Raw genomic sequence first — 23818 nt, forward strand, 5'->3', positions numbered from 1 at the left:
CCGCCGCACGCCGAGAGCCCGGTCCCCCGGGGGGGGGGGTAAAGGAGGGGGGGGGGGTCCGGGCAAAGGAGGAGGGAGAGGTTGGGGGTGGGGGGGGGCGAGGTGCGGCGGAGCGGCTCTTCTCGCCGCCCCGCAGCGGGGCCGGGGTGAAGGGGGGGGGGGGGGTGTTGGGGCGTGGGGTGCCAGCTTGCCCCCCCCCCCCGGGCCCCCCCCAACCCCCCCTTCTCCGCGGTGGGAGCGGGGAGGGGCGGGTGGAGGGATGGGGAGGCGCAGAGGCAGGCGGGGGCCGGCCGGTGGCGGGACGGGCAGGCAGGCAGGCAGGCAGGGGCTGTCCTCGCCTCTCCTCTGGCACGGCCAGACCCCTCCCCTGCAAAAAGAGCGGGGTCCCGGACACCCCCACAAACACCCACCCGACCCCCCCGACGGGGACCGGCAGCGCCGCGGCCGCTGCCCCGCCGGGACGGCGGCAGGTGAGCGGGGACGGCGGGGTGGGGGGGTGCGGGGGGAGCGCGGCCGTCGGGGCCCCGGGAGAACCGGAGCCCCTCGGAGCGGCGGCAGCGGCTCAGCCCCGCTCCCGGGGTGAGGGGGGGGGACACACACGCACCCCCCCCGCGCTTCTCCCGGCCTCGCTGCCCCCAGGACCTCGCGGGGAATGGGGAGGGAGCCCCGTCCCGCACACGGACACCCCCCCCGACCTCACCCCCAGCTCTCCCCCCGCGGGGTGCGAGAGAGCAGCCGCTTCCTCCCCAATTAACCCCCCCCTCGTTAGGGCGAAGCCCGACCCGGCGCCCGTGGGGACTTTGGCAGTGACCGTGGGGTTTCTCACAACCCACTGGGGGTGAGTGGGGCGGGTGCCCGGGGTGAGGGCGGCCCCCCAGGGCCAAGCGTGGTGTAAAAACCCCAACACCCGCAGCAACAGGGGAGGGAGGGGGGTGTGTGTGGGGGTGATCCGACAGCCAGACACCCCCCCCTACACCCCATCCCTTCCCCTCGTGACCCACATCCACGAGTGGGTTCTGCCAGGGAGGTGAGCGCCACATCCCTGCCGCAGGCAGGGGAAAACAGAGAGGGTCTCTCTTGGCGATGAGGGGGAACGGGGAACGTCCTTGCCTGAGCTGGCTCCCCGAAGAAAAAAAGAAGAAAAAAGGATGAAGAAAAAAGAAGAAGAAAAAAAAGGATGAAGAAGAAAAAAAAGGATGAAGAAGAAAAAAAAAAGGATGAAGAAGAAAAAAAAAAGGATGAAGAAGAAAAAAAAAGGATGAAGAGAAAAAAGGATGATGAAGAAAAAAAGGATGATGAAGAAAAAAAGGATGAAGAAGAAAAAAGGATGAAGAAGAAAAAAGGATGAAGAAGAAAAAAGGATGATGAAGAAAAAAAGGATGAAGAAGAAAAAAGGATGAAGAAGAAAAAAAAGGATGAAGAAGGATTTAAAAAGGAAAAGATAGAAAAAAGAAAAAAATGAAAGAAGAAAAATAAAAGAAGAAAAAAGGAAAAAAAAAGAAAAAAAGGCCAAAAAAAGCAAAAAAAAAAAAGACCAAAAAAAAGCTTTGTTTAAAACAAAAGGCCGGCACTGCCGGGGAACGCCGGGAAGGGCCGGGAGGTAAAGGCAGATTTGTTTCCACTCCAGCCCCCCGGCCCCGGCCAGGTCTGAGCCCTCCCGGCTCCTGCGCTGGCCGCGGTCGCATCCTCCCGGCTCTCTGCCGGGCACGCAGCAGCGGGGCGGCTGCTCGGAGCACGCCGAGCCCAGCTTTGCCCCAAATCCCTAAATTGGGTGCCCAAATCCACCACCAAGCCCCCCCCCCCCAACTCCGGGCAAGTTTTAGGGACCCCCTAAGGAGGTGCTGGTGGTGGGACAGCCCTCATGTCGGGATGGAGCTGCCGGAAAACCTGTGGCTGGGCGGAGGGAAGGTGCTTTGGCCCGACTCCCTGAAAACGTGCCGGAGGGGTTGGGGGGGTCCCCACCTCCAGCCCTGCCCGCACGGCGTGGGGCCAGCTTCTCCCCCAGCCGCGGTGCAGGGTATCTGGTTTCCCTCCCCAAGCAAACAGCCCCCCGCCAGCAGTGTGGAGTGGTTGGGAAAAGCCGCTTTCACGTCTCCCGGGGGGGGCGGGGGGGTGACTGCCAGCCCGGGGTAAGGCAGAGAGAGAGGCGGGGGGGGGGGGGATCATCAAGTCCTGCCTGCGCAGGCAGCAGCGGGGCTGCCTGTTCTCACCCCGTCCCCTCCCCAAAAGGCAGCACTGAGGTTGTTTCTGGTGAGTCTTCCAGCTCAGTGGCCACACGGCTCACGCTGGGCCGACACCTGAGAGAGAAGAGAGGAGGAGGAGGAGGGTAACAGGGCCACCAGCAGACGTGGCACGAGCCCCCCAGCCCCGCGGCGTTGTGGCAGTCTCCCTCGCCCAGCCACTAGCCCAGCAGTGACCCGCGTGGGTGAGGCCATGGCCCGTTCTGCCCTTGGGGACCACGTCACCGGCAGCGCCGTGGGCAGCTGACCTCACCTTCGTCCCGGCCCCGTCACCGCGGGCCCCTCAGCCGGCGCCGCTGCCCGGCTCTGCCTCCCACTGCTGACCTTTGTGGCAGGCAGCTCGCCGCCTGCTCGCCTGTCGCCGCGCCTCGGCCCCTGCCCGCCCGCCCGCAGGCCCTTGCGCTCCTACCTGACCCTTCCACGGTCCCAAAATCCGCATCCGGCACCATCCCGTGACGCCCCGGGGCCACCCCAGAGCTCTGAGCCCCTGGTAGATGGGAGGAGGGAGAGAAGAGAGAAAAAAGTTGGCACTGGGGAGGTGTTTTAGCCCTAAACCGCCTTCAGGCCTCGCCCCGAGTTGGGAGCTGGGCAGGCAGGGCACTGTCCCAGCTCCTCGGGGACACCCCAGGGTGATATCTCGGGGTACCGAGCAGCCACTGGGCCCGGCGGCAGCCGGCGCCTGTCCCCTCCTGCCGGGCAGGGAGCAGGAGCCCAGCTGTGTCCGTCTGTCTCTCCACAGCGCTGCCTGGGCGAGGGCACTGCGCCATGTGCTCGGGACGCCGTGCCGGGAAGGAAACGGCGGCTCTCAGGGGAGCGGGTGGCTGCCCGGTGCTTGGGAGACAGCTCCGAGCCCACCAGGTGGGAGGGGGCACCCAGGGAAGGTTGACCCCGGCGTGGGCTGAGCCTGGGGGTGCTGGACCCCACCAAGGGCTGCCAGGCTTCTGCCGCCGGCCCCATAGCCAGCTCGGTCCCCAGTGCCTCGTCAGCGCTGGCTCAGGGCGGTCAGGGGAAGAGGGAGGGGTGCGCGTGGCTTTGGCCACCGCGGAGGTGTGTGTGTCACGACCGCAGCCAGCTGCGTCCTATCCGCAGCCCCATAAAACGCCGAGCCCCGAGGCCAGAGCCCCTCCTGGGGACGTCGGCTCCAGAGGAGCCCGGCTGCTGTTCAAGAGCTGGAACGGACGCTCACACACAATCCTGTCCTCCTCCTCCTCCTCCTGGGAGGAAGAGGCCGGTAGCCAGTGCTTACCCCAGGGGTGGAGTGAGCCAGATCCAGTCAACCCCGGGGGGCTGGACCCCGAGCCCAGGCCAAGGCAGGCCTGGGAGTCCCCCCGAGCTCCCCGCCTGCGGTCCGAGCCCAGTCACGCACACGTGGCTTGGCCCGCAGAGCGGCCCTGCAAAGGTCGAAAGTTTGTGTACCTGGAGGGGATGCGCAACCGAGGGGCGTTGGGTCCAAAATCCCCGACACGGGGCATTCGGAAAGGCGCTGAGCACCTGAGACGGCAAAGAGGAGGAGGAGGAGAGGCCGTGGCTCTGCGTCCCCCTCCCCGCCTCCCCCTCAGGTGCCAGCCGCGCTCCGTAGGCTGCGTATCGGGGCCCCTCGGCTCGGGCTCCGCAGCCACTGAGCCCAGGAGGAGGGACTTGGGCAGTGGCTGATCCCGCCGCGGGCGGGAGGCAGCTGAAGGACCCTGCTGCGAGCGAGCGTGAGTCAAGTGACTCGCAGCCAGATCCCCCAGCCTCCCTCGAGGCCCCAACCTGAGAGCCAGTCGCGCTGGGCTGGCTGCTTGTGTGTGCAAAAAGCAATTTGCCGAGCTCTCCCTCACCCGGGACCCTTTATCCTCTTTATTGCTTTTATACCCTCACCCACCTCAGTGCCTGCCTTCCAGGTACAAGCTTCCTGCTTTCCATCACGCATAGCCGGCTGCGCCTGTAGGACGGAGGCTGTTAACCGCTGCCAATCCGGCTACAGCATCCCCGCTTGCCCATTGACCTCAGGCACTGCTCGGGAGGCGGAGGCCTGCGGGTACGGGGCAGGGGTCCCCTGAATGCTGGGGCTGCTGGGAGGCACCAGAGCAGGGATGGCTCCACCAGCTACTGCACAACCTCCGGGGAGCTGCAGCCCTTCCCAGCCCCACAAACACGGCCCCTGGGTGGGCAAGGGAGAGCTCCATGCCCCAGGAGTGCAGACAAGGGCTGGCAGCAGCGGCTTGATGGAGGGGGCTGAGCTGAAGGGAACGAGACGAGAGTGTGAACAAGGGGGCAGCCTTACCCTGGATGGTACCAGGAGAGAAGCAGGGAGGCAGGCGCGAGGGCATGCTCACTGACAGGACGGCTGCTGAGGGGAGCAGGATGCATCCGAGGGGCAGGGCAGTGGGCACGCTGGGGTCCTGCGGAGAGCCACGGTGCAGGCTGGGGGTGCCAACGCCACGGGGGACGGCACAGGCCCCTCAGAGAGGCCCACAGGATCCTCCCGGGAGAGCGCTGGGGCCTGGTAGGGCACAGACCCCAGGGAGGGCCCAGGGATGAATCAGGAGGCTCAGGGAAGGAGCCGAGGGCAGGCGGGTGGCCACGGGGGCAGGACGGCGGCCTGGACCCGGGCCGAGGGCAGGCTGGGACGCGGAGTCGGGCTTGGGACCGGGGCCGGGCACGGGGAGCCGTGCTGAGGGGCACACAGCCGCCGCTCGCCGTCGAGGCCCCATTGGCTGAGCGACACGTCACTCCAAAGGCCGGCGGCGCCTGCGCTCTGCCGCCCAATAGCGAGCGGCGTGGGAGGGGAAGGGGGCGGGTCTACCCGCGCGCGTGTCCGCCCCTGGAGCACGGGGTGGGGCCCGCCCCTGATCACGTGAGGCGAAGCCCGGCGCGAGAACGCCGGCTCGAGAACGCCGCCGGGTTGTCACGCGGCCGGGCCGACCAATCAACTGACGCTGGGGGCGGGACGAAGGTAGGCTCCTGCCCAATGGGAAAGCGGCGGGAGAAGGCGGCGCGACAACGGGGAAGGTGCCGGCGCGGCGCGGAGGTGAAGCGGCCGGAACCACTGAGGCTGGATAGCGGGGGGGGCGGGCGAGACCACTCCGGAGACCGCTGGGGAAGCGGCACCGCCGAGGCGCTCCGGGAACAACTACCGAGGCGGGGGGGGGCAGCTGGGCGCGTCCATCAAGGCGCGGGGCTGGGGGGGGGGGGGGGGGAACGACGACGGGGCCGTGAAGCCGCCGCCGCACGCACCCATATGGTGTGGGCGGGGCTTGGGCCGCGGGGCGGGGCTGGGGGCGGGGTCTGAGCGCGGGGCGGGGCTGGGGCAGGCGCGAGGCCCCCCCGTGCCGGCACCATGAAGTGCATCGTCGCTGGTGGCAACGTCAAAGGTGAGCGGGGCTTGGGGGGCACGGGGGGGTGTGGGGGGCACAGGGGTGCCCTGCCTCACCCCCCCCCTTCCTCCTCGCCCCCCCAGTCCTCGGCCGAGCCGTGCACTCCCTGTCCCGCATCGGGGACGAGCTCTACCTGGAGCCCACCGACAGCGGGGTATGGGGGGGGGGGGGGGGGGGAACACAGGGTGCGAGCTGCGGGGGTCACCTGTGCCCCCCTCCATCCCCACTGGGGCATGGCGGAGGGGGGGTCAGGCAGTGCCAACACTGTGTCGTCCCCCCGCAGTTGTCCCTGCGCACCGTCAACTCCTCGCGCTCCGCTTTCGCCTCCTTCCTCTTTGCCCCCCTCTTCTTCCAGCTGTACGAGGCGGGCGGCCCCCCCCCCGACAGAGAGCTCTTCCGATGCAAAGTCCTGATGAAGGTGCAAGCACTCACCCCCCACATCCTGCCTGGGCACCCCCAAAACTTTTTTTTTTTTGAGGGGGTTGGGAGTGTGACACATAGGGGTGACTGTCCCCGTATCCATCCCCCGCCCCACAGTCCTTCCTGGGTGTTTTCCGCTCGCTGCCCTCGCTGGAAAAAACGGTGGGGAAATGCCTCATCCTGCTCAAACCCCGGGCCAGCCGCTTGGTTGTGCAGCTCCACTGCAAGTATGGTGAGTCTCGGGGTGGGGGGACACATGCTGCCCCCCCCCCCCCGCCCCACTGAGCCGGCGTTGTCCCTGTCAGGTGTCACCAAGACGCACAACTTGGCTTTCCAGGAGTGCGAGCGGCTACAGGCCGTCTTCGACACCCAGCGCTGCACCAGCAGCCTCTGCGCCCCGGCACGGTGAGCTGGGGGGGGGCACAGGGATGGGCAGGGGGCTGGTAGGACTCCAGCTGGTCCTCTTGGGGGGGGTGTAGGGGTGTTTGGGGGGGCTCAGCCCATGTGCCCACAGGGTGCTGGCAGAGGCCGTGGTCCACTTCCCCCCGACACTGGCTGAGGTGACGCTGGGGACAGGCCCCGGGGGCAAGATCAGCCTCCGAAACTACGTGGAGGATGAGGCAGGTGAGGCCCTGCAGGGTGGGGGTGCCCCTCTCTCAGCCTGAGGGTGTCAGCGCAGCCCCCTGACCCACCTCCTTCCCCCCCCGGCCCCCCAGAGCCAAGCAAGACGATGGTGACAGAGCTGTGGCTGGCCAAGGACGAGTTTGAGACGGTGGCCGTCACCCCGGGCTCCCACATCACCTTCTGCCTCAAGGAGTTTCGGGTGAGCCCCTGCCCAGGGCTGCCCGCCCCGAGCCCCGTGTCACCCCTCAGGCCCCCTCACCCTCCCCTTTGTCCCCAGGGGCTGCTGACCTTCGCTGAGGCCTCCAACCTGCCCCTCACCATCCACTATGATGCTCCTGGCAGGTAGGAACAGGTGCCCCAGGCCCCCCCTGTGCCAGTTCTGCCATTGGCTCCCCCCACCTCAGCCCCTCTGTGCCCCCAGGCCTGTGATCTTCACCCTGGCTGACGCCGTGTTGGAGGTTCACCTGGTGCTGGCCACCCTCTCAGACCCAGAAAGCAGCCTGCAGCCCCCCACGGCCAACGGGTAACAGGGAGGGTGACAGTCCCAGCTTAACCTTCCAGCTGTCATCAGTAGGGACCAGAGTGAATGGTCCCCGCTCTGCCCCTGCTTACTCACTCTCTCCCCACCAGTGTCTCACACCTGCCCACCCCATCAGAGGACTTCACCGATGACCTCGAATCCTACATGATTGCCATGGAAACCAGTGCCTACGAGGAGGGCTCGGGGGTGCCCCCTAGCCCCACTTTCCCCCTGCGCACCCCACATCCAGCTGAAAGTGACCCTGAAGAAGAGGAGGAGGAGGAGGAGGAAGGAGCTGTGCCAGGGACCCCCCCTCACAAGAAGGTCTGTGCTGGGCACAGTGTGTGCCAGGGGGGCAGGGGAATGGGCACAGTCCCCTCCTGACCCCCATCTCTCCCCCCCAGTTTCGCTCCCTGTTTTTTGGCTCAGTGTTGACACCGGGGGGGCCCGGCCCAGCCCCCACCCAGGAGGTGCTGGCAGAAGACAGCGAAGAGGAGTCCTGAGAGCCCCGAGGACACGGAGCTGCCAGCACCCCACCCCTGCGTGACACACACCCCCCCCCCCCCAACCAGCATCAACCCCCAAACACAGGCACCCCCCCACGACCCATTACAAGTTTATTCCCAAAAAATTCTCCTGCTCCCCCCCCCTCCTCTTCTCCACTGCCATCCCAGGGCTGGGCTCTGGGCTCCCCCCTCGCCCCGGTGGTCCCTGCCCTGGGGGGGGCTGTATTTGGTTCAGTGGAGTGTGGTTGGGGGGGGTGCAGGATCTTACAAATAAAAAACGAGTCGAAAGAAAAGCGACCTGATGCTGAGGGCGGGGGGCCAAGCCCCAGCCGGGGCCGGGGGGGGCCGGGCGGCTCACGGCTCATTTCTTGGCTTTGGCAGAGTTGCGGGGAGGGGTGACGGGGCGTCCCGCAGGGTTCAGCCCGCTGAACTGCCCGTATTTGCCCTTGTTCTTGTCGGCCGGCTTCAAAATCTAGTGGGGGGGTGGAGGAAAAAAAAAGGGGTGAGGGAGGGGGGGCTGCACGTCGTGCCCCTTCCTGCCCCAGCTCCCCATTCCCCTCCCACCTTGAGGGTGGAGGCTCCCTGCAACTCCACTCCTGCCCCCTCAGCAGGAATTGGGGCCCTCCCGCAGCCCCTGCCCGCCTCCCACCCCACCCCAACAGCCCCCCCAGCCCACCTGAAATGAACACATGAGCGTTTCGTCCACGCTCATCATGGCGCCCGCGTTGTCGAACTCCCCGCAGTAGTTGGGCGCCGAGAAGAGGGTGACGAGCTGGCGCTTGGCGAAGAATTCGTAACCGTCCTCCACCACCTGCCCGGGCGATGGAGTCGGTGCTGAGCTGGGCACCCCCGGGGGCAAATACCCACCGCCGAGGTGACTACCCACCCCTTGGGGCAAATAACCACTCCCCTGGGGCAAATATGCACTCCCCTGGGGCAAATACCCACCCCCCAGGGGCAAATACCAAACCCCTGGGGTGAATAACCACCCCCCAGGGGCAAATACCCAACCCCCGGGGGCAAATAACCCCAGGGGTCCAGCTCACACACTCCTGACAAGCCCCCCCCAACACCCCCAAGATCAAACATCCCCCTCTGTGGGCAAATACCCCCCCCGGACCCCGACCTGTGCATCCCCAGGCAGCCCCTAGAGTAAATACTGCCCTCGAGGGGCAAATATTAGGGGTAAAACCACCTTCCCCATACCCAATACCCACTGGGGACCCAAATCTTTCCTCCCCCAAGGGGTGCATCTGTCCTCCCCCCCGAGCACTCGGGCACCCCAGGGGTACCTGGTGCGCCCGGCAGATGAGGTCCAGGTCGTGTTTGTGCAGGAACTTCGCCACCACCTCCGCTCCAAAGGTGAAGGAGACGCCGCGGTCGTTCTCACCCCAGCCCTGCACGTCTTTGTCGGGGTCGGACCAAAGCAGGTCACAGAGCAGGCCTTGATCCGGCACGTCCGTGGGGCGCATGATCCGTCGGATCTGCTCCATCGATTGCAGGTCGGGAGACAACCCTGCGAGGATGGCAAGGGGGGGCTCTGTCAGGCCCTGCCTCTTCAGTAACAGCCCCCCGCCCCCCATCCTCCTGGGGCACCTCCAAAGCTCCTATCCCCTGTGGCTGTTTCCCCGAAGCCCCCCCAGCAGGGCCATGCCCACCTCCATGGCAGCAGAAGATCTTCTCATCCACGATAGCGGCAATGGGCAAACAGTTGAAGCAATCGGTGAACGTCTTCCAGAGCTTGATGTTGTACCGCCGTTTGCCTGTAAAGCAGTGGGTGTGGGTGGCCAGTGCTGGCCCCTTTGGGGGTACAAGGGTGTGTGGGGTCCCCATGAGCCCCCACGTGGGTTTGTCCCCCCCCCAGGTGAAGCACACAAAGCTGCCCATAGGCCCACCGGCCAGGCTCTGGCTGCACGGGGACAATGCTGTGGGATGGCACCACGTCACACAAGGGGTGTCACAGAGTCCCAGAATCTGGTTTGGAAAAGCCCTTGAAGATCATCCAGTCCAACCATGAACCTCACCCTGACCGTTCTCAACTCCACCAGATCCCTCAGCGCTGGGTCAACCCCACTCTTCAACCCCTCCAGGGATGGGGACTCCACCCCTGCCCTGGGCAGCCCATTCCAACGCCCAACAACCCCTTCTGCAAAGAAATACTTCCTAAGAGCCAGTCTGACCCTGCCCTGGCGCAGCTTGAGGCCATTCCCTCTTGTCCTGTCGCTTGTTCCTTGGTTCAAGAGACTCATCCCCCCTCTCTGCACCCTCCTTTCAGGGAGTTGTAGAGGGCCATGAGGTCTCCCCTCAGCCTCCTCTTCTCCAGACTAAACCCCCCCAGTTCCCTCAGCCGCTCCCCATCAGACCTGTGCTCCAGACCCTGCACCAGCTCCGTTGCCCTTCTCTGGACACGCTCGAGTCATTCAATGGCCTTTTTGGAGTGAGGGGCCCAAAACTGAACCCAGTCATCGAGGGGTGGCCTCACCAGTGCTGAGTACAGGGGAAGATCCCTTCCCTGTCCCTGCTGGCCACGCTATTGCTGATACAAGCCAGGATGCCACTGGCCTTCTTGGCCACCTGGGCACACTGCTGGCTCCTGTTCAGCCGGCTGGCAATCAACCCCCCACCCCCGGTCCCTCTCTGACTGGCAGCTCTCCAGCCACTCCTCCCCAGGCCTGTAGCGCTGCTGGGGGTTGTTGTGGCCCAAGGGCAGAACCCGGCATTTGGCCTTAGTGAAACTCCTCCAGTTGCCCTTAGTGTCCTTGGGGTGCATGCTCGTATAGGTGGTTGGGGGCAGGGGGGGGCACAGGGTGGGTATGGGACGCTCAGTGCGGATGGTACTAGGAGCACTGGGGCGGTACTGGTTGGTTGTGGGTACGAGGATGGCACAGGACGGCAGGGGCGACGTGGGGGTGGCAGGATGACTCAACGGCATTGGTGCAGGACAACACCAGGGCACCCGGGGATGGCAGAGGGGTTGGGGGCAGGGAGGGGGGACATGTGGCCGCAGCCTGAGTGCTCACACTCGTCGTAGAAGCCATAGATGCGATTGATGCTGGCGCACTCGTGGTTGCCACGCAGCAGGAAGAAGTTCTCGGGGTACTTGATCTTGTAGGCGAGCAGCAGGCAGATGGTCTCCAGTGACTGCTTGCCCCGGTCCACGTAGTCACCCAGAAACAGGTAGTTGCTCTCGGGGGGGAAGCCTCCGTACTCAAAGAGCCGCAGCAGGTCGTAGTACTGCCCGTGGATGTCGCCTGGGGAAGGGGGAACAGGGTGTGTGTGGGACCCCAGCCCACCCACAGCCCCCCCCCCCGCCACCCAGTGCTGCCCATCCGCATCCCTGGGGAAGCACTGGGCCATGCTGGGACCCCCAACTGGTCCCTGTGCCCACCCGGGGGGCTCGCCCAGCCTGTGCCCGGGGTGCCCGGCCAGTGTGGCAACCAGCCAGCCCTCACCGCAGATCTTGAGGGGTGCCTCCAGCTCCAGCAAGATGGGCTGGCTGAGGAAGATCTCCCGTGACTTGAGGCACAGCCCCCGGATCTCGTTCTCCGTCAGCTGCACGTTTTTCCCCGGCCGCGACCCTTGGACTGGTCCCCCCCAAGAGAAAGAGGCATCAGGGACCCCCGCCAGCGCCCCACACGCACCCCATGCCCTGGCGCTGAGGGACGGGCACTGGGGCCTGCACTCACAGACTGGCAGGAGCGATGGGTACAAGGGATTTGGGGGTGTGTCTCCCCACCCCGAGAGAGGGTCCTGGCCTGCCCCAGAGCGGGTGGGCAAGGATCACCCCCCACCCCAGGGCCCCCCCTCTCCTGCCAGAGTTGGCGGTTGTGGCAGGGCCCCCCCCCCAAACCGCGGGGCCTGCAAACCCCAATCCTCCCCCTGCCCCGGTGCCTGCCAACCTGGCACCCCCGTACCCCAACACACCCCATATCCCCTACCCCCCCCCCCCTTTCCCGGCCTATCCCAAATCCAGCAGCCCCCTACTCCCCTGAGCCCCCAAAACCCCCAGCTCCCCCCAAACTCCCCTGCTGCCTCCCAACCCCCTCAGCCCAACATCCAGACCCCATTCCCTGCACAGCCCCCCGACAGCCAGACCCACAACCCCCCCCACCCGCCCCCGCCCCACAGCCCCACCACCCCCCCCCCCAACATCCCCCAGGCCCCCCCCCCAGGGCTCAGCTCCAGGCCCCCCCCCCCGGGGGTTCAGGCACCGCCGGGGGCTGTTCGGGGTCCCGGGGACGGGGGGTGCCGGCGGTAACGAGGCCGCTCACCCTCGAGGAGGCGGCTGATGATGGAGTCGAGGTTGAGTTTCTCGGTGTCCGCCATGGCCGCCGGACGCTCCCGCCCCGCCCCGCGCGCCGCGCGCCCAGCGGGAGCGGCCTGTGGGGGCGGTGGGGAGGGGCGAGAGGCGCTGGCGCCCCCTTTCGGCTCGGAGGAATCAGAGCGACAGTGTCACCGGGAGCACAACGGGACAGCGCAACCGGGGGCGGGGGGCACAGGGACACCCCCATCCCTGCCGTGAGGGCACTGCAGGCACCCCCGTTGGCGGCACAGAGAGATGGGGACACGCGTGGCACCGGGACACCCCCGGGCAGGGGGACACGGGGGACCCCATGTACCCGCATCCCGGTGCTCGGGGACAGCCCCTGGGAGGGGGGGACACGGTCACACAGCGCAAGGGGTGGGGGGGGACTGGGGCAGATGGCGTCCCCGGGACTGCGCTGTGACGGGGCATGGGGTCTGGGGGACACAGGGGGACAGAGGAGGACACACCGTGCCTGGCGGAGACCGGGGTGACCCCCCCGCCCCCCCCCCGCCGCCATGTGCCAGCTCCGGGGCCGTGGGGCCGCCGTTGCGAGCAGCACCGGGCTGTTGCCGGGAGGCTGTTGCCACCCCGGTGTCCCCAGGGGCACCCCAAAGCCTGGGCTCCCGCCGGCACCCTGGGCGCGGCTCTGGGGGGGGGGTCTGAGGCCCCGTTTGTGCCCACCCCCCTCCCGCTTGTGCCATCCTGCCTGTCCCCTGCCTGTCCCCTGCCCGCAGCAGTCATTAATGGGTCCCCAAGGTGGGGAACAGCGGGGACAGGCCGCGGGTGGCACCGGCACTGCCACTATCCAGGCCGAGCCGTTCTGAGCCGTGCCGAGCCGTGCCATTCCCCACATGTCCTGTGTGCCATGCCGTGCCATTTGGTGACATTCCCTGTGTGCCGTGCCGTGCCATTTGGTGACATTCCCTGTGTGCCATGCCGTGCCATTTGGTGACATTCCCTGTGTGCCGTGCCGTGCCGTGCCATGCTTGTGCCGTGCCATGCGGTCGCGAATAGCTCCCCGGGCGGGGGGGGGGGGGTGGTGGCAGCCGCCTGGCCCCAGCCCTGACATTTCTGCTCCGCGGTGTCAGCTTTACAGCCGGCCCGGGGTGACCCCGCCGGGCTGTCCCCGTCCCCCCTCCCCGTCCCCCCTCCCCTAGTCCCCCGCGGTGACACCCCGGCTCCCCCCCACCCTCTCTGGCTCCCCTCTGCCCCCTTGTCCCGGCACCCCCCCGCTCCCCCCCGGAGCCTCCGTACCCACCTCCCCCCTCCCCTTCTCCTCCCCGGTCCCTCCGGTCCCCCCCCGGCCCCGCCCCGACCCTCCCCGGGGCCGCCCCGCCCGGGCAGGAGACGCCACCGCCACCACCGGGACCGGAGCGGGAACAGCCCCGGACAGACCGACCGCTACCGCCGGTGAGTGCTGACGCGAGTGGGAGCGTGGGGTCCACGCGGGGGGGATGTGCGTGGCCGTGGGGGCACTTTTTTTTTTTTGGGGGGGGGGGGTGGTGCGTGTGCACGCCCCGGGGGGTGCTGGTGCTGGGGGGTAGGGTGGCGCGGGAGCAGCGGGACCCGGGTGGGGGTGTGGGGTGTGTACACGCGTGTCTGTGTGTGTCTGCGCGTGTCTGCGTGTGTGTGTGCACGCCCGTGTGCCGTGTACGTGCAGGTGTGCACCTCTGCCTGTGTCCCCGTGTGTGTGTGTGTGTGTGTGTCCACAGGGTGCGGGACTGGGGACTGTGGGGTGTATGTTGGGGTGTGTGGACAGGCGGCGGCTGTGCCGGGTGTAGCTGGGTGTGGGTGACAGGGTGTGCAGGGCTGGGTGGCATGGTGGCCGTGGTGGTGGCTCTCTGCCTGCCGGTGACGGTGACAGTGACGCCGTGGGCAGCTGGAGCTAAGCCGGGGGACGTGCGTCCTGGCAGCTCCGCCATGCTGGGGAGAGGGGGACAAGGAAAGGGGGGGGCTGTGCCCAGCCTGGCCAGTTTGGGGACAGGGACACCCTGGCACACTGAGACACCTCCCCACGCTGCGGCAGCGTGTCTCCATGGCGTCCCTGGGGACAGGGGACAAGGCCAAAGCCAGGGGTGCAAGCCCAGCTCAGGGTGAGGGTGCCAGCGCCTGGCGCGAGGTGCCCGTGTACCCCCCCCGTGTCCCCCCCTCCCCACTGGCTCTGGAGGGGACAATGGGGCTCTGTGCCGCCCGCCGTGCCCGCCGCCTAATCCGGGGCACGGGGCCGGGGGCCGGGCACCCCGGGGTGGCACGGAGAAGGGGGGGGTGTGTTTTTAAAGGCCAGAGCTGAGCGGCGTCCCCTGTGCCAGGCGTCCCCGAGCCCTCATCCCCTGGGCACTCGCAGGCCACGGCTCCCACCCCAAGGTACCTGGTGCAGGCGCGGGGGATGCAGCTGTCCCAGCTTGGGGACCCCAGGGCCATCCCCCAGATGGGGACAGAGGGGGCACAAGGTGGTCCCCAGGCTGGTGGCGGGGGGACACGTGGACCTGCAGGGACCCCTGTGGCTGGGTTTTGGGGGGTTCCTCGTGCTGGCAGGTGCTCACCAGCAGGGCAGGGGACCAAGCCATGTGGTCCCTAACCCTGTCACCCCATGGGGACACCCACCCCATGGCCCCTGGGGTCCCCTCCCTCCCTGCCCCACCTCCATGGGGCTGTAGGAGCTGGCCTGGGGGAGCCTGGGTGGGTGGCTGCAAGCAGGCACCGTGCCTCAGTTTCCCTCCGTGCCCAGCTCTGCCAGGCACCCTGCTGGGAGCTGGGGCACCCCACGGCAGGGTGGGGGGGTGGCCCTGAATGCTTGGGTCTGCACCCCCAGGGCACCTTGGCACCCCGAGGCAGGGGTTGCCCCCGGCCTTGCTGAGCTAGCCTAGGATTACGTTAATCCCTGCTCGGCAGGCTGAGCCGGAGCTGCTGGGGTCACCGGGGCTGGCACCGAGGGGACAACCTGGTGGCACTGGGGGTGGCACCGTGGGGTACCCCAGGATGGGTGCCTGGCCCTGGTGGGTGCTGCAGGGGGGAGGGCTTGGGGAGGGGGGCAGGTCCCCGAGGGGCCCAGCTGACTCTGCCCATCCGTCTCTTGCAGCCCCTCGGTCACCAGGATGGTGAGTGGCCCCCCGGGGTGGGGGGAGTGGGGGGGGGCCGCGCAGAGGTGGGTGCCCCACCCCGGTGGGGCATGGTCCCGGTGAGCCCCGGCAGTGCCGGGCACTTGTGGCGGGGAAGCGGGCGGCGTGGCGCGTTGTGCCCACCCGCCGCGTGACCCCGCGGGGACAAGGGGACGCTTTGTCCAGGAGCTGGCAGCCCCGGCGGCTGGCACTGCCCCGCCATCCCCGGGGTGGTGGCTCTGTGCCCGGCACCCGCAGCCCCCCCAGAACCCCAATACCCCCACCCGTGCGTGGGCAGCGGCGCCCTGTGCCCCTCTGCCCCGTGCCAGCGCCTTACCCCCACGGCTGCCCCATGCCAAACCATTAGCCCCATGCCACCCCATGCCAGCCCTGTACCAGCCCCATGCCAGCCCATTAGCCCCACGCCAAACATTAGCCCCATGTCAGCCCCATGTCAGCCCCATGCCAAACCGTTAGCCCTATGCCACCCCATGCCAGCCCTGTACCAGCCCTTAGCCCCATGCCAGCCCCTTAGCCCTATGCCAGCCCCATGCCAGCCCTGTGCCAGCCCCGTGTCAGCCCCATGCCAACCCATTAGCCCCATGCCAGCCCTGTGCCAGCCCCATGCCAACCCCTTAGCCCTATGCCAGCCCCATGCCAGCCCCGTCTCTGCTCCCCACAGCTCTCAGTGGACCAGACGAGCGCGGAGCCAGCACCGAGCCCGCAGGAGCAGGCGTGGGCAGGGCCGGAGGCGCTGTGCCCGGGCTGGCTGGAGGACGAGGCCCCGGATGGCGAAGTGCCCGAGGACAGTGGGGACCCCGACTGTGCCACCCATGCCTACGAGCTGCTCCAGAGCGCCCTGCGCCAGGAGGGGCTGCCCCACACGCTGGACCGCTCCGCAGATCCCCGCACGGGTGGGGGGCACGGTGCCAGGCTGGGGTGGGGGACACCGGGCTCGGGGTGCTGGCAGCAGGGGGGGCAGAGACTGGGGTGGCGATGGCACAGCACCAGGCTGGGGACATGGGGGTGGCAGGGACAAGGGTGGGGATGGGGACACGGTGCCAGGCTGGGGACATGGGGGTGGCAGGACTGGGGTGACAATGTCATGGTGCCAGGCTGGGGACATGGGGGTGGCAGGGACTGGCATGGAGATGACAGGGTGCCAGACTGGGGACAGGGGGGTGGCAGGACTGAGTGACAATGGCATGGTGCCAGGCTGGGGACATGGGGGTGGCAGGGACAAGGGTGGGGACGGTACAGTGCCAGGCTGGGGACATGGGGGTGGCAGGAACTGGTGTGGAGATGACACGGTGCCAGGCTGGGGACATGGGGGTGGCAGGACTGGGTGACAATGGCATGGTGCCAGGCTGGGGACACGGGGTTGGCAAGGACTGGGGTGGGGATAGGGACACAGTGCCAGACTGGGGACACAGGGGTGGCTGGGGACTCACAGCCGGGCTGGAGTGCCAGGGACAGGCTGGCAAGGGGGTCCCCGTCCTGGGGCTGTTAACTCTTGCCTTGCTGGCAGGAGTTGGCCTGCTGGACATGACTGTCTGCATCCTGGGCTCCCCCACCGCCTTCCTGCCCGTCCTGCTGGAGGGTGGCACCCGCTGCCCAGGTGGGTACTGTCGCCTTGACCCCACCCCGTACAAGACACCTGTGAACCCACCCTGAGTGCTCCCCACATCCCACCTGGCTGCTCCAACCCTGGGCCAAGGTGTTCCCCACACCCACTGTGCCTGTGTGACCGGGACTGGGAGGGAAACTGAGGCAGGGGCTGAGGGTGACATCCCCCCCCCCTCCACCCCGTACCCCACATCTGCAGCCCCATTAACCCCAGTACACACCAGTGTCGGCAGCAAATGCCACCCCAGGGTGCTGGGGCGGCATCACTCCCCCCATGCTCCCTCCCTGGGTGGGTGCCCCCTTTACTGCCCCCCCAGGGGGTGTCAGGGCAGGGGGACGGGGACAGCTGCTGCCCGTGCCCCTGCTCACCCACAGGTGCCATGGTGCTGTGCCTGTCACCCACCTGGGCCAGCCGGGTGCCCTCGGAGACATCCCCGGGCGCCTGGTCCCTGCTGCTCTCCCGGGGGGTCTCCTTCGAGGCAGGGGGCCACAGCGCCCTGGAAACCTTCGTGCCCCCCCGCCGGGCCAACTACGTGACAGGCACCTTTACGACGGGGGGCCCCGAGGGTGGCTGGGTGGGCGAGCTGGCCCGTGACCTTGACTGCCCCACGGGGGGCTCGGTCCCGCTCGTTCGCCGGCTCGAGGACCCGCTGGTCACCCGTTGGGTGCTGACGGCCCGCGCCGGCTTGCCCGTGCCCCCCACCCTGGCCTTTGTCCTGGGACCACGGGGGGACCTGCCCACGGAGTCGGTGGCCCCCGGGGTGAGGCTGGTGCGGCTGGAGGACCCCCAGAACCAGGAGAAGCTGGTGCAGGAGGAGGTGGGCGCCTTCCTGGGGGGCACCGCCATGGAGCCCTACAGCCAGGTGGGCATGGGGGGGCATGGGGGGGCACCCGTGGGGCATGGCGGGGTGTGCAGGGGCACCTGTGTGGCACAGTGGGGGGCAGAAGGGTGGGGGGCAGCCGTGGGGCACAGCGGGGTGTGCAGGGGCACCTATGGGGCACAGTGGGGGGGATAAGGCTGGGGGGGTACCCGTAGGGCACATCAGGGCGTTCAGGGGCACTTGTGGGTCAGTGGGGTGTCACCAGTGACACGGGGGTGACACCTGCACCCAGGCGGTGGGGCAGCTGTTGGGGTGACACGGTGTCACGTGTAAGCGGTGTGGGGTGACACGGTGGGGGGGTGTCTGTGCGCAGGTGGTGGTGCGGCCGGCGGGGTGGCGGTGGCGTGGGACGGGCGCCCGCAGCACCCACGGGAAGGAGGAGGGGGCGGCGGTGGCACGGGCGGTGGGTGCCCGGCTCCGCGGGCTGCGGGAGGAGGACAGCGTCCTGCTGGAGGCCCTGGTGCCCACCGCCCGCCTGCCCGCGCCCCCCCCACGTAAGGCCCCCGCCCTCGGGTGCCCACCACCCTGGGATGGGAGGGAAGGAGGGACCCCCCCCTGCCCCAGCCCCCCTGAGTCCCTGCGGCTGGGCCTGTCCCCTGGGATGGATGAGTGGGTGACCATGGGGGCACCCAAACTCCTGGGCTTCTGGGTATGAAGGTGGCCACCTTGGACCCCCCCGTACTCCCCTGGGGTGGGGGGGAATGTCACCCTGGACCCCCACAGTCCCTTGGGGGGGGGGTGGGGAAAAGGTGGCCACCCTGGGCCCCCATAGTCCCCTGAGTGGGGGGGAAGTTTCCCCTTGGACCCCCCCAGTCCCCTGGGGTAGGGGTGGGGGGAAAGGTGGCCACCCTGGACCCCCCGTGGTCCCCTGGAGTGAGAGGAAGGTCACCCTGGACCCCACAAGCCCCTGGGGGGTGTATGGAGGGAAGGTGGCCAGCCCGGACCCCCATGGTCCCCTGGGGTGGGGGGCAAGTTTCCCCTTGGACCCCCCCAGTCTCCTGAGGGGTGTATGGAGGGAACGTGGCCACCCTGGACCCCCCGTGGTCCCCTGGGGCAGGGCAGGGTTGTGTGTGGGGGGTGACCACCTTTGACCCCCTACAGCCCCATGGGGCTGGGGGTGGCAGTGGCCACGCTGGACCTCGCAGTCCCCTGGGGTTGGGGTTGGCTGGGGCCACCGCGGTGTCACAGGGGGTCCCAGAAACCGAGGGGAGGCTGGGCGGGGGGGTCGGGCAGGGCCCCCCGTCCCGTGCCTGCCCTGTCCCTCGCCCCCCAGGCAGCCCAGCCCCACGGCTGCCCGTGGCCCTGCGCATCTGCACCCTCGTCTGCAGGTCCTGGGGGGACCGGCCCCAGCTCTGCCAGGTACGGACCCCCCCGCCCCGCCCCAAGCTCTGCCCCTTCGCCTGGGGATGCCCACCCGGGGGGGCATGGGGCCCTGCGTGTCCCACCAGGCTATGGGGTGGCCGTCCCTGTCCCCAAGCCCTAGTGGCCATCCGTGTCCCCACACCATGGTAGCCCTGTGTGTCCCCAGGCTGTGGTGGCCACCCATGTCCCCACACCCTGGTGGCCCTACGTGCCCCCAAACTACGGTGGCCATCCACATCCCCATGCCCTGGTAGCCCTGCATGTCCCCAGGCTATGGTGGCCACCCATGTCCCCCATACCCTGTTGGCCCTACATGTCGCCAGGCACTGGGGTGGCAGCTGGTGTCCCCATGCCCGTGTCGGCGTGTCCCCACAGGTGGCCTGCGGCGTGGGGCGTGCGGAGGCGCCGGTGCGGCATGGGGCAGCGCTGCCCCAGGGCCTGGACTCCAGCCTGCAGCAGTGGGGGGTGGTGGCCCCCGGCCAGCGGCAGGCCCTGGCCACGCGGCTACAGGAGGCCGCCGAGGCCACCATGGCCGCCCTCCTGGCCGCCGAGGCCGAGCTGAGCCCCCAGCAGCGCGGCGGTGCCCGCGCCCGCACCGACTTCCTGGGTGAGCACGTGGGGTGGGGGGGGACACACGACACACGCCCAGTCCCCCGGGGGCCACCCCGCGGTGGGAACACGGGGTGCTGAGCGCAGTGTCCCTGTGTCCCCAGGAGTGGACTTCTTGCTGGCGTGCGTGGATGATGCCCTGGAGTTGGTGGCCCTGTCCACCAACAGCCAGCGGTGCCTGGAGACCTGCCTGCTAGCCGAGGGCATGGGGCGCGCCATGGGGGAACCCCCCGGTGACTTGCCACGGCTACTGGCCGAGATCCTGCTGCACCGGGCGCAGTGTCACCTGGTCGAGGGCAAGGACATCCTGCTCATCGGGGCCGGAGGCGTCAGCAAGAGCTTCGTTTGGGAGGCGGCACGCGGCTACGGCCTGAGGGTGAGGGGGCTGGTGGGCACTGCTATCAGTAGGCTTCAGAGTGAACGCTGGGTGCCACCCCACACACGGCAGTCACACCGTAGCTGTGCCCACGCCTCGGGTGGTTTCTCTGCTGTTCCAGTCGGTGGCGGGGGATGAGGAGGGTGGCACAGGTGCCATGCCACGAGTGGGTGCCCCCCCCCGCCACTACGGTGACACCTCTCTGGGGACACAGATCCACCTGGTCGAGTCGGACCCGGAGCACTTTGCGGCAGAGCTGGTGGAAACCTTCCTACCCTACGACAGCCGGGAGCACCGGCGGGACGAGGAGCACGCGGAGCGGGTGGTGGAACTGGTACGCGCCCGGGGGCTGCGGCCCCACGCTTGTCTCTCTTACTGGGACGACTGCGTGGTACTGGCGGCACTGGTGTGCCAGCGCCTGGGTTTACGCGGCAGCCCGCCCGCCGCCGTCCGCGTGGCCAAGCAGAAGAGCCGGACCCACCAACACTTGCAACGGTGCCGGCAGGGCCGCCCGCCGCCCGCCGCTTTCGCCGTGCCCTGCCGCCGGTTGCAGAGCCACGGGGACGTGGAACGGGCGGCGGGGGCCGTACCCTTCCCTGCCGTGGCCAAACTGGAGTTCGGGGCGGGCGGCGTGGGCGTGCGGCTGGTGGAAAGCGCCGGGCAGTGCCACGCTCACGCCGCCCGGCTCTGGCGGGACCTGCGGGATGACGCCGATCACCCGGGCATCGGGTTGGGTTGGGGCAACGCCATGTTGCTGATGGAGTACGTGCCGGGCACGGAGCACGACGTCGATTTGGTGGTCTTCGAGGGGAGACTTTTGGGTGCTTGGGTGTCCGATAACGGCCCCACGCGCTTGCCCGCCTTCCTGGAGACGGCTGCCTGCCTGCCCTCCTGCCTGCCCGCCGACCGGCAGGCGCAGCTAGTGCGGGCAGCCCTGCAGTGCTGCCTGGCCTGCGGGCTACTGGATGGCGTCTTCAACGTGGAGCTGAAATTAGGGCCGGGTGGCCCACGGCTACTAGAGATCAACCCCCGCATGGGGGGTTTCTACCTACGCGACTGGATCCGGGAGGTCTACGGCCCCGACCTGCTGCTGGCCGCCGTACTAGTGGCCCTGGGGCTACCACCAGTGCTGCCCGCTCGCCCCGTGCCCCGTGCCCACCTTGCCGGCGTGATGTGCCTGGACTCGGAGCACGGGCCGGTCCTGGGGGGCGGCGGGGGGCTGGCGACTCTGCGGGAGCTGCAAAGTCGTGGCCTCGTCCGCCTCAACCGTCTCTTCGAGGAGACGGCGGGGGCCGGCGAGTACGAGGAGCCCTGCCTGAGCGTGGCCTGCGGCGGGGCGACGCGGGCAGAGGCCTGCCTGCGCCTGCTGGGGCTCTGCCAGGCGCTGGGCATCGACTCGCCCCGTTACCCTGTCGAGCATTTCCTCTCCCACTTTAAATAGCCCCGGGCAAGCAGCGGGGCAGGCGGGGGGGCTGCAAAAAGTGGGGGGGACGGGAACTGACCCGCTGCCCTGCTGGCACCCCTCCCGCAGCCCTGCCGCCCTGCTCCCTGGCAGCACCCCCGGCATCCCCCCGACACCCTGTTCCATGGCATCCCCCTGCTCCCCTGGACCCCAGTCCCCTGCCCTGGCACCCCATCCCCTGGCATCCCCCCAATTTCCAGCATCCCCCCAGCCCTGACACCCCAACCCCTGGCATCCCCCCCCATCCTGGCACCCCATCCCCTGGCATCCCCCCATTCCCCTGACAGCCCATCCCCTCACTCCTCTGGCACCCCTCATAACCCTGACACCCCACCCCCCCTGCCCTGGCACCCCAACTTCTGGCACCCCCAAGCCCTGCCCCCAGTGTCCCCCGTCCCCACAGCTGGGGTGGGGGTGGGGGGTGGCCAGTGCCCCTCCAGTGCCAGGGAACATGCAGGGGGACACTGACCCCCAGCCCTCCCCAGGGCAGGGGGCAGACAGGGTCCCCCCTTAACATACTTTTGTTAATGGGGGACGAGGGCAGCCCCCCCGGAGGCACCCAGGCCACCCCAGCAGAGTAGTGGGTACAGCCTGGGGTGTGCTGGCACCCGCCGGCATGGGGAGACCCTACAAGATCAAACCAGCACAGGGAGACCCTAAAAACCAGCACGGGAGACCCTACAATAACAAACCAGCACGGGAGACCCTAAAAACCAGCACGGGGAGACCCTACAAGAACAAACCAGCACAGGGAGACCCTAAAAACCAACATGGGGAGACCCTACAATAACAAACCAGCACGGGGAGACCCTACAAGAACAAACCAGCACAGGGAGACCCTAAAAACCAACATGGGGAGACCCTACAATAACAAACCAGCACGGGGAGACCCTACAAGAACAAACCAGCACGGGGAGACCCTACAATAACAAAGCAGCACAGGGGGACCCTGCAAGAACAAAGCTGCATGAGGGAGACCCCCCAGTAACAAACTTAGGTGGGGAGACCCTACAATAACACACCTTGAAGGGGAGACCCCACGATAACAAACCGACGTGGGGAAACCCTACAATAACAGACCTGTGCGGGAAAACCCTACAATAACAGACCTGCACAGGGAGACCCTACAATAACAACCCAGCCCCAGGGACCCTATAGAACGCCCAGGACAGGGTGCAGGGGGTCCCGCCCCAGAACAGGGCGGCGTGGGGAGTCCCATGGCAGTGGGGGGACACCCCCGGGTCAGCACCCTGCCTTGAACACCCTGGGGACCACACAACGACATGTGACCTCCGCTGGCCCTGGAACCCCCCTGGGCTGTGTGTCCCCGCGAGCAGAGGGCAGCGCTGCCCCCCCAGAGGCCCCGAGCCCCGGGATGGCACCGAGCCCTATAGTGAGAGACAGCCCCTAAAGCGCCCCCGACCCTACTATAACACCCAGCACCTATAGGGCCCGAGACCCTACAATAACACCAGTGACTCTACAATAACACCCAGCCCCTAGAGTGCCCCAGACCCCACAATAACCCCAGTGATCCTATAGCAACACAGTCCTTATAGTGCCCCAGACCCGACACCAGCAACCCTACAATAACACCCAGCCCCTATAGTGCCCCAGATGCTACAATAACACCCAGCCTCTATAGGGCCCCAGACCCTACAACACCACTAGTGACCCTACAATAACACCAGTGACCCTACAATAACACCCAGCCCCTATAGGCCCCCAGATCCTACAATAACACCCAGCCCCTATAGGGCTCAAGACCCTACAACAACACTAGTGACCCTGCAATAACACCAGCGACCCTACAATAACACCCAGCCCCTAGAGTGGCCCAGATCCTACAATAACACCAGCAACCTTACAATAACACCCAGCACCTATAGGGCCTCAGACCCTACAACACGACCAGCGACCCTACAGTAACACCCAGCCCCTATAGTGCCCCAGACCCCACAATAACCCCAGCGACCCTATAGCAACACAGCCCCTATAGCGCCCCAGACCCCACAATAACACCAGCGACCCTACAATAACACCCAGCCCCCAGAGTGCCCCAGACCCCACAATAGCACCAGTGGCCCTATAGCAACACAGCCCCCGAGTGCCGCAGACGCTCCAGTGACACCAGCGACCCTCCAACCACAGGCAGCCGCCGCCGTCCCTGCGGCCCTACAAGAACCCCCGCGCCCTCCAGCGCCCACTGGTGTCCTACGGGCCCGCGTGGGCCGCGAGCGCGGCCGCGGGGGTTTTGGGGGTGTGTGGGGGGTGTCTCGGTCTCTTTCCAGGGACGCTCCTCCTCCCTCCGCTGTCGTCACGGCGGCGCCGATGAGGTCACAGCGACGTAAAGGGGGCGGGGCAGCCCCCCCCCCCACCCCAGCGCGGGGGTGCCCAGTAAAGGCTGTGAGCGGCCGCCATGGCTCTGT

General features: G+C 67.9%; 3 protein-coding genes across 8 annotated transcripts; 2 read left to right on the forward strand and 1 right to left on the reverse strand.

Moving 5' to 3' along the window:
- Positions 1-294: 294 nt before the first annotated feature.
- On the forward strand, positions 295-7962 carry RAD9A (RAD9 checkpoint clamp component A). 3 transcript variants are annotated; one of them, XM_074841975.1, is made up of 11 exons: positions 5487-5596; positions 5683-5753; positions 5883-6017; positions 6137-6251; positions 6325-6424; positions 6534-6643; positions 6736-6842; positions 6921-6985; positions 7065-7166; positions 7274-7487; positions 7568-7962. In XM_074841975.1, the coding sequence occupies exons 1-11, from the start codon at positions 5563-5565 to the stop codon at positions 7664-7666; spliced, it is 1152 nt and encodes a 383-aa protein (XP_074698076.1). In that variant the 5' UTR covers positions 5487-5562; the 3' UTR covers positions 7667-7962. The 3 variants fall into 3 exon arrangements, with proteins under 3 accessions (XP_074698078.1, XP_074698077.1, XP_074698076.1); XM_074841977.1 differs by lacking the exons at positions 5487-5596; positions 5683-5753 and adding an exon at positions 295-470 and having other exon boundaries at positions 5955-6017; XM_074841976.1 differs by lacking the exons at positions 5487-5596; positions 5683-5753 and adding an exon at positions 4506-5178 and having other exon boundaries at positions 5955-6017.
- Positions 7768-12044, reverse strand: PPP1CA (protein phosphatase 1 catalytic subunit alpha). The gene is made up of 7 exons (XM_074841978.1): positions 11941-12044; positions 11122-11253; positions 10690-10920; positions 9328-9432; positions 8962-9185; positions 8346-8480; positions 7768-8141 (listed from the first exon to the last, which is right to left on the reverse strand). The coding sequence occupies exons 1-7, from the start codon at positions 11993-11995 to the stop codon at positions 8031-8033; spliced, it is 993 nt and encodes a 330-aa protein (XP_074698079.1). The 5' UTR covers positions 11996-12044; the 3' UTR covers positions 7768-8030.
- Positions 12045-13308: 1264 nt separating this feature from the next.
- Positions 13309-23805, forward strand: CARNS1 (carnosine synthase 1). Of its 4 annotated transcripts, none has more exons than XM_074842003.1 (11): positions 13309-13385; positions 14285-14339; positions 15055-15073; positions 15756-15987; positions 16602-16691; positions 17075-17562; positions 17894-18074; positions 18854-18939; positions 19318-19549; positions 19656-19927; positions 20142-23805. In XM_074842003.1, the coding sequence occupies exons 3-11, from the start codon at positions 15071-15073 to the stop codon at positions 21366-21368; spliced, it is 2811 nt and encodes a 936-aa protein (XP_074698104.1). In that variant the 5' UTR covers positions 13309-13385; positions 14285-14339; positions 15055-15070; the 3' UTR covers positions 21369-23805. The 4 variants fall into 4 exon arrangements, with proteins under 4 accessions (XP_074698104.1, XP_074698106.1, XP_074698107.1 ...); XM_074842005.1 differs by having other exon boundaries at positions 13353-13385; positions 14255-14339; XM_074842006.1 differs by having other exon boundaries at positions 13354-13385; positions 14320-14339.
- The last annotated feature ends 13 nt before the right edge of the window (positions 23806-23818 follow it).

This window comes from Strix aluco, chromosome 16 (genome assembly GCF_031877795.1).
Source record: "Strix aluco isolate bStrAlu1 chromosome 16, bStrAlu1.hap1, whole genome shotgun sequence".
In the NCBI taxonomy this organism is placed as follows: Eukaryota; Metazoa; Chordata; class Aves; order Strigiformes; family Strigidae; genus Strix; species Strix aluco.

Excerpts from the sequence above, each read along its gene's own strand:
- RAD9A (XM_074841975.1), top strand. The coding sequence starts at position 5,563 with ATGAAGTGCATCGTCGCTGGTGGCAACGTCAAAG. Across the intron at positions 6,018-6,136 it reads GATGCAAAGTCCTGATGAAG|TCCTTCCTGGGTGTTTTCCG; the intron begins GTGCAAGCACTC and ends CCCGCCCCACAG. Across the intron at positions 6,425-6,533 it reads AGCCTCTGCGCCCCGGCACG|GGTGCTGGCAGAGGCCGTGG; the intron begins GTGAGCTGGGGG and ends ATGTGCCCACAG.
- PPP1CA (XM_074841978.1), bottom strand. The coding sequence starts at position 11,995 with ATGGCGGACACCGAGAAACTCAACCTCGACTCCATCATCAGCCGCCTC. Across the intron at positions 9,186-9,327 it reads GATCTTCTGCTGCCATGGAG|GGTTGTCTCCCGACCTGCAA; the intron begins GTGGGCATGGCC and ends CCATCCTCGCAG. Across the intron at positions 8,481-8,961 it reads TCATCTGCCGGGCGCACCAG|GTGGTGGAGGACGGTTACGA; the intron begins GTACCCCTGGGG and ends TCGCCCGGGCAG.
- CARNS1 (XM_074842003.1), top strand. Across the intron at positions 18,940-19,317 it reads ACCGGCCCCAGCTCTGCCAG|GTGGCCTGCGGCGTGGGGCG; the intron begins GTACGGACCCCC and ends GTGTCCCCACAG. Across the intron at positions 19,550-19,655 it reads CGCCCGCACCGACTTCCTGG|GAGTGGACTTCTTGCTGGCG; the intron begins GTGAGCACGTGG and ends CTGTGTCCCCAG.